Source organism: Gavialis gangeticus, unplaced genomic scaffold (assembly GCF_001723915.1).
Source record: "Gavialis gangeticus isolate Ggan-Ray unplaced genomic scaffold, GavGan_comp1, whole genome shotgun sequence".
In the NCBI taxonomy this organism is placed as follows: Eukaryota; Metazoa; Chordata; order Crocodylia; family Gavialidae; genus Gavialis; species Gavialis gangeticus.
Window position 1 is genome coordinate 141,475,753 of NW_017729025.1, and position 8,047 is coordinate 141,483,799.

General features: G+C 41.7%; 1 protein-coding gene across 2 annotated transcripts in view; it reads right to left on the reverse strand.

The window, feature by feature from the left end:
* PIK3C2A (phosphatidylinositol-4-phosphate 3-kinase catalytic subunit type 2 alpha) overlaps positions 1-8,047 on the reverse strand; it is a 115,563-nt gene that overhangs the window by 79,254 nt on the left and 28,262 nt on the right. For both annotated transcript variants that reach the window (XM_019519659.1, XM_019519658.1), the window contains exons 3-4: positions 6,868-7,025; positions 2,097-2,217 (exon numbers count right to left, since the gene is read on the reverse strand). In XM_019519659.1, the coding sequence (XP_019375204.1) occupies positions 2,097-2,217; positions 6,868-7,025 (279 nt within the window). The remainder of the gene's footprint in view (positions 1-2,096; positions 2,218-6,867; positions 7,026-8,047) is intronic.

Below are 8,047 nucleotides of genomic sequence, written 5' to 3' on the forward strand. Positions count from 1 at the left end.
GTTTCAGGCTGGACATAAGGAAGAATTTCTTTACTGTCTGAGCCCCCAAGGTCTGGAACAGCCTGCCATCGGAGGTGGTTCAAGCACTTACACTGAACACCTTCAAAAGCAAATTGGATGCTTATCTTGCTGGGATCCTATGACCCCAGCTGACTTCCTGCCCTTTGGGCGGGGGGCTGGACTCGATCTTCCAAGGTCCCTTCCAGCCCTAAAGTCTATGAAATCTATGAAATGGGCCAGATGTGGCCTATAGGCTGCCATCCCATGATCTAAAAAAAGTCACACTATTTCATATACTGACCTCTCTTTTTCAGAGATCAGCTCACTAAGGATTCAAACAGGAGAAACAGAATTTTGGCCTGAGAAAGTATGTTAAGAAACATGTTAGACACATACATACATGCAGGGAGTCTGCTCTGACACTGGAAATCTAGTCTGCTGGAGCACATAAGTTGACATACTCTGGCAGCCTCGCACATCATGTGCGTCAGTGCTCTGAGAAAATGGTGGTGATGCACTTTGAACTTAAACACATTCACAATGTGCTTTACTTCAAAGTACACTGCTGCCATTTTCTCAGCATGGGGATGTGCTGCGTCGCTGCTGCACGCGACGTGCGGGGGTTTTAATTAGTGCCGCTCGCTAATTAAAACTTCTTGGCATTGCATCAGAAGCACATGTAAAAATGCCCATTTTGACTCTTTTCCCCCAAGTGAAGGAATAAGCATGTGTATTAGAATAGGGCTGTTCAATTAGCAGCCTGTATGCAGCTCACAAGGGGCTACGTTGCAGCCCCTCTAGCTCCAGCCTGGCCACTGCTATCCTCATTGCTCCCACTGCAGCAACAGCCAGAGTCTCAGGGCTCCGCCACCCTCCTCCAGCTTTCATTGCTTGTCCCCTGGAGTGGTACAGCCCAAGTAGCTGAGGATGACCCTGGTGCTGTGCAGGCACTTGATGGAACCATGATGAGGGGACGTAGAGGGGTAAGCATTCATGTGATGCAGTGGTGGGATGCCTGTACAGGCACATGATATATCAGGCAAGGGGCTTCCACAAGGTGCAATGGGAAGATGGCTGTAGTGTGCAGCCCTCGGGGGCCCATGGCACACCCCGGTGTGGCTTCTGCTGGTGCATCCTATGAGGCATTTGACCCCCACCACTTAAAAGTTGCATTTCTTACATTTATTTTTAGTAAGAATGCAAACTATGACTTCCACTTTGACCAACATGGTTAGCTTAGAGTCCAGGGCTGCACCACAGCACCCGAGCCACCTTCACAGCTTAATATCTTGCTGATGAGTCCATGATTCTACAGCACAGTCTGTTTGAACCATCCATGCTACAGTCTGATCCTTTTACAGCATCGTGGAACAGCCACTCAGGCAAAAAGGTCTTTAACTCCAGAACTTGGAATGTGGTTTGGTTATAAATTAGACTTTATTAAACTTGGCTGAAATGGTACAAGCAATATGCCAGCCCCTATCCACCACCAGTTTCTAATGAATGAAATATAAGGTTTGGGGTAGCAAAATAAGTCAAGTGCGAAAGCGAGTCCCAAGACACAGTGCTTGGCTATAAAAATTAAGTGAATTCAATGCAAGCAAGTATTGCCATTCCAAAAACTAGAGTGTTGTCTATTTAGCAGACAGACAGAGGTAGCTAATAGTTTTGGAAAAAAGATATTAAAGAAGGTGCTTGAGTATATTTCTATACATATTCCTGTCCCAAATGATTTGCCAACTTCAAATCTAGCAAACAAACTGCTACTCTGACCAAAATAGTAGAGGATCAGAAACCACTAACTAATTTTACAAGGTTACTTTCCAAAGGAATTAAAAATAGAAACTGTACAGATCTCCAAATTATTTAGTAGTGTGAAAGCCTAGTTAATATAGGACAAACAGATCTGCAGACAAATAGGCACTTTAAAACAACTCCCGCCCACTACAAAAGGAACTAATGGTATTAGGATTAAGATATTAAAATTAAAGTTAATTTGCAAATTTACTGTTATATATCAATGCATAAGAACAGGCTTTCTAGTAACTCTGATTTAAAATGGAGTTAAACATTAATAAAGATAAAAGTTTACTTACTTCTGCAAAACTTCTTCTCGGCCACAGACTTTCAGGATATAGCTGCCAATATCCACTTCATTCAAGTCATCATGTACCCAGCAAAGTGCTTGCATTATTATAAGCTCAACAGGAGAACTCACTGTTTAGAAGAAAACCCAAACATCCTGAAGTTAAATATCAATTACTGCAGCTTCCTCCCTGTACATCTGAACTAATTTGAATGTAGCTGCTTACTGTTCCTATTAGATAGGATTTCTTTTTATACAAAGAGACAATATTTTCCTAATAGATAGAGGCAAAAATTTATGGAGGCTTATCTCGATACATTGAAGTACAATACAAGAGACCTCTCTAATCTATACATTCTAAAACATACACCATGACACCACAGATGAATTACAACCTTCTGGCTATTTCATAAGGTATAGAAACTACATAATAGGAAAGAAAAGAAAGAATATTTTATCAATTAAAGTTTAAATGAATACCACTGGCATCTCAAGCATTAGGCAAGACATGGATTATCCAAGTTAGAATCCTCTTGGGGCAATCAGGACCAAATTTGAATAACTTTTTACCAAGTGGCCAAAACTGCAGTTCTCATCTATAGGGTTCCTTTTACTGGGTACACTGGATTAGTCCCAACTTTGAAGAGAAGTGGTAGTCTAAATGAAAGTTCCCTCGAACTTCCATGTTATTTTAAGTACATATAGATCCAAAATGGAAATTTTTCAAGAACATCACAAGTAGTTAAAAAACCCAAAGAAAAAAAACAAAAACACACAACTTAACATTTGAGAATGCAACTAAAAATCCAATAAGGTCTGGTATAATTTTGCATCATTGGCTGACATTTGCATGAATCAACTTGTCATGGCATCCAGAGTATAATTTGTGCATGATAAACACAATATGCAGTAAGATGCAAAAGACAGCATAGCATAACAAACCTGTTTCCTACCATGAGATGGTCATTACAAAACTATAAGAGTGTTGTTTATAGTTGAATATTTGGTGGAAAGAACAGAAATCCAGGTATTTGGAATATAGTTACTTAAAAAGGGTGTCACAATCAGAAACCATTATTTGATGCTCAATTTTTTTTGCAGCAGTATATGCAGACTACAAAGAAGTTCGCCCCGTTTTGAGGAATTCTTAAAAGCAACATAAATTTAGGGTAAATTGTGGAATCTACATGAGCAATTTCAAAACATAAGTTAATTTGTGATGGGTGGTTTAAAATGTGTTTATTTAGATGGTATCTTTTTATGCTATAAAAGTATATTTAACAAGGACCTCATACAGTACAAGAAATCCCAGTATTGCTTTTACAAGGACAGAAGTTGAAGTTTTAATTCCCAGAATTCAGATAACTTTCCAGATGGTTTCTGTTAGAAAGAACAACCATTTGTGCCTTATACTAGACAGACAAATATTTTAAAAGCACCAGCAGTAAATGCTATATTTCATTCTTACACATAAGCACCCATTCTGTCAGCTACCAAAGAAACTCAGATCATAAGCTTTTTTAAAAAGCACGCATCTGTAAAATTGATGCAAGAAAATATTTAATATGTGTAACACGGTATATCTAGAGAAACACTTCTGTTTCACATATTAAGCTGCCGACACTAAGTTTCACAAAAAAAATAAAGCAAAAAAAAACACTGGATTTAAGAAATGGGCCTTTAAAAAAAAAAAGATACTGTCATCTGAATGAAGTCTTTGTTTAATATTAAAAGCAGTCAGCAGATTTCAGTTAACATGCATTGCCACCAGAGGTTTTCATTGTATCCACTGTTTCTGAACAAAAAGTTCTTACCCTGACCATGTTTCTAAAAGCATTGAGAAATCTTGACAAAACCCTCCTACAGACACCATACTTAGCAACCTTGAAGAAAAAGCATCCTGATGTGTCATCTTAACTCTCTCACCCAGTTATCAAACCAATTATTTCTTCTATGTAAATAAAAACTATAGCAATGTATTAAATGGATTATGTTATTTATCTACATTTTCCCCTTGCATTAAGGAGGAAAAATTAGTATGGCAGTTACTTGTAAAAGATATAGACAGGGCAGCCGTGGCCACAAGAGGAAAAAAAGTACTAGGAACACTAGAAGACGTAAATTTTCATGACAACCTTTTTAGCAACAAGTTAAATCTAATTTTGTTAGCACAAATGTGTCAAGAAACCAAAATCTGGTATAAGAGAAAAAAGAAATATGTTTTTGTTGTTTAAGCCAAGTTAAATAAATAATAAACAATTAGCATTAATTAAAAGTGAACAATAAACTTTAGCTTAAAAAGCAAGTATTTAACAAGTGAACGAAATGTTTTAAACATTTAGCATAATAGCATACATTTGCAATTACTACACAGTTTATGCAGATATAATAAGTAATTTTAAAATCTTCCTGTGCAGAAAATGTAAGTGCCTTATCAGAGCAACATTTGTATGCAAGTATATTGGTGGTACAGTCTGACACACCTGCTGCTACAAACAGCAGAGGGAGCACAAGATAGTTTTGCATTATGTAACTAAGCTAAATGCTTCAGAAACAATGAGTTATTTAGAATATGAAAGATTTAACCTCATCTTCACTGAATTTAAGAGAAAGAAAACACTTACAAAACTAAGGTAATCCACTTGACTGAATTTCCCAAGCTTAAGCAGTATAATAGTAATACTATAAGTCCCCCCCTCAATTTGTTGGGCATGACTATGAAATAAATTAACTTGGAATCCCTATTACTATTTCTGTGTTTGCACTGTCATCTGTATTGTTTGGCTGCATAAGGAAAAGCTCACTTCAAATGCTGCTAATGCATTTTTTCTCTTTCTCCTTAATTCTTCAGAGCTGAGAAAGATTTGGCCCATGAAGCTCCTGGAGAAAATGGGGATGCAGGGGTGGAGTGAGCAGGGGCAGAGCCCACTGCTGAACTGTAACATACAGAGGCCCCACTGGGGACACTTGATGAAAACAAGCCACTTGTGTGAATGCCACAGTCACTTGTCCCGCTGTTAGAAGTGGGTCCAGATCCATCCCACAAGGAACCTCTTGGTCATGGGGGGAGGGAAGGTGGAAGAGGCAGGGGGAAGTAAGGGAGTTTCACCCCCCCCACTATAGTTCATAAACTCGCATAAGAACTCAAAAAGGGGAATATGCCTATAACTGTGACTTAATCCTTTCTGGCATACCTCCTCTCATAAGGATGAGCAATTAACTTTAACTTATTTGCTTGTCTGACTAAAATAAAAGAGAAATCTCAAAGTGAGTTTTTAACCTTACCCTATGAAAAAAAAAAATCACAGTTAAAATTGTGTACGTTGTATACTACACCAATAAAGCCTATCCACTTACCTTAAATTTGGTAGTTCTAAATTTACATTTAGATAGAACCCAGGAAAGCAGAAATTTTCAAAAAGAATTTGTGCAAGTATTTCACACAACCTAATGCTTCAGGCCTAATTACCATATTTACTTGATTAGAAGACAAGTTTTTTTCCTCATTTAATCTTGGGGGAAATGCCCCTTGCCTTACAATCAAGCAAGAAGGGAAGGTGGGGAGAGAGGCAGCTGCTGCAGCTCCGGCCCCAACCCAGGGTTGGGACTGGAGCAAGGACAAGAGACACAGCTGGTGTCTGCCCCCGCCCTACCTCTTTATGCTCTGCCATTCCTACCCCACAGGTCCCAGTCTCCCCATCCCTCTTTCCCCCTACTTTCCCTCTCCCCCTCTCTGCTGCATTCCTTGTTACCTTTGCTTCATACCTGCAGACTCTATTCCTGCTATAGCCTGAGGCTACATATGGCAGAAGCAGCATGAAAAAGGGGAGGCAGGGGGAACAAGGGAGCCTCTGGGCCACCTGGGGCTGCAGGGCAGGGGAAAGGGGGAATCCAGGTAGCAAAGGCAACCTGCCTGCCTGCCTCACTGCCTGCCCCCAATCACCTCTCACTCCCCCACCTGCAGTAGTGGGGGTGGGGGCAAGATGCAACAAACTGAAGATAGTCCTCCAATAATAAGAAACAATACATGGAAAATTATAACAAATGTATAAATTTTCTGTCCATAGAATGTAGTTAGGGGGGTTGTCTTATATTCAGGGTCATGTATTCCCGTAAATATGGTACTCCAGGGGGAGAACCCCCCCAAAAATAAACTTATTCTATCAAATGGAATAAATCAAAATTCTTGTTGCCATGTGAGCCCTGAGGTATTAGCACCCATTTAATGATTAAAACATCTTCTAGAATACTGTATCTGATGACATTGGCAGGTAAATGGCAAAATTCTCCAGCAGCTTTTTTTAAATTAAGGAATCATTTCCTTCAGATAATTACATACAGCTGCTGGAGCTACACCACAGCAGTAGAAAAAGTAATTGGACTATGGAAAAGAGCACTGTAACAGTTTTCCATTAGTCGGGGAGCATTTGCCTCAGCTAAAAAGAATCAAATTCTTAAATTTGTACAACTGGAGAACACTTTGCAGCATGTACAGGTGACAGAACCTTTTTAGTGAATTAAGGGATCCTTTTGGATTTGCATGTAGATTTAACTTATACTTAACAACACTGGTTGGCTCACCACCACCACCACAAGAAGGAGTTGTCATTGCAAGGACAACCTAACAGTACAATTTGATTAGGGGGAGAGGGGAGACAAGCCTGTAAGCTATTGCTTTTATTGATGTAAGCTTGAGAGCCCAAACTTGCACAGGATAAGTGAACAAAGACTGTAAATTAATTGCCATCAGCTTAATAGTTAGCTATAAAATGGAAACATACCATCGCAGGTAAATGTCACTGGCTGTTGGAATCCTTCAATTTCTATTGAAACCTTGATGCTGGCACACTCTCCACTTATATTTCTCTGTAGCATGACAGGACTCAACACAAAGCCTGGATTTGTGTGTTGATTGGTATAGGGGAACTTGGTCCGCAACCTGTGAACAAGAAGCATTCAATTTATGAAACACCAAGTAAAGAGTCCGCGTCCGTAACATAGAAGAATGTAGTTTTCTGAGAGCAGTGCCCAGACCTAACAAATATGAATTACTTTGATTCTTTACCCAAGCAGGATTACAGAAAACATTTACCCTTTCTTTGCACCACAAAATGGTCTTTTAACAAGTACAAAAGAAGGGGGAGGGTCTGCACTGACGCAGACCAGTAAGCAGTGGGTGCTGGAGCACATCTCTCAGCCTGTTGGCCATTGCAGACCCAGCCAGATGGGGCCATCTGGATCGACTCCCTAGTACATGCCCTGTAGTCCCATGCTGTACCCCCACAGGAGATTGAGGGCCCCCCTGTCCAGGTGCTGGCCCACCTTGAGGGAGCTTCCCCCACAGGGAGTTCCTTGAAGCCTGAGTTACCCAACCCAGGCAGCTCCAGGAAGCCAAGGCAAATTCCCTCTTTTCCCCTTCCTGGCTGCTTATCATTTCAGCCGCTGCCACAGAAGAGAAGCAGGGAGGAAGGGAGAATCTCCCTGCATTCCCTGAGGTTGCTCCAGGCTATCCCTGAGACTGGCAGCACCTAAGGCAAGTAGTGGTAGGGTTTGGGAGGGGAAGCTCCAGCAAGGCAGGGGCTCCCTGGTGTCCCCATTCTGGACTGCAGGGCCAGGCACGCAGCCCAAAGGAGTTCTCCCTCCCTCCTATGGCAGTGGCTGAAGCAAATCAGCACCTGGGAAGGGGGGGGGAATTCCCCCTCAGCTTCCCAGGGCAGCACCTGCCTTGCTAGGGGACCCCTGGCCAGGGTGGAGGAAGCCCCCTGAGCTGAGGGCTCCCTGGTGCCCACACCCAGGGGCCTTGGTAACTTCTTCCCCCTCCCTTCTGTGGCAGGAGCCAAGCCAAGCAGCTGTGCAGGGGAAGGAGAGGTGGGGAATTCCCCAGGCTCCTCCTGGCAGTGGGAAGGGCTGCAGAGGGGCAAAGAGTCCCCTTCACAGGGTCTCTCCCCCCCCCCCCCCCCT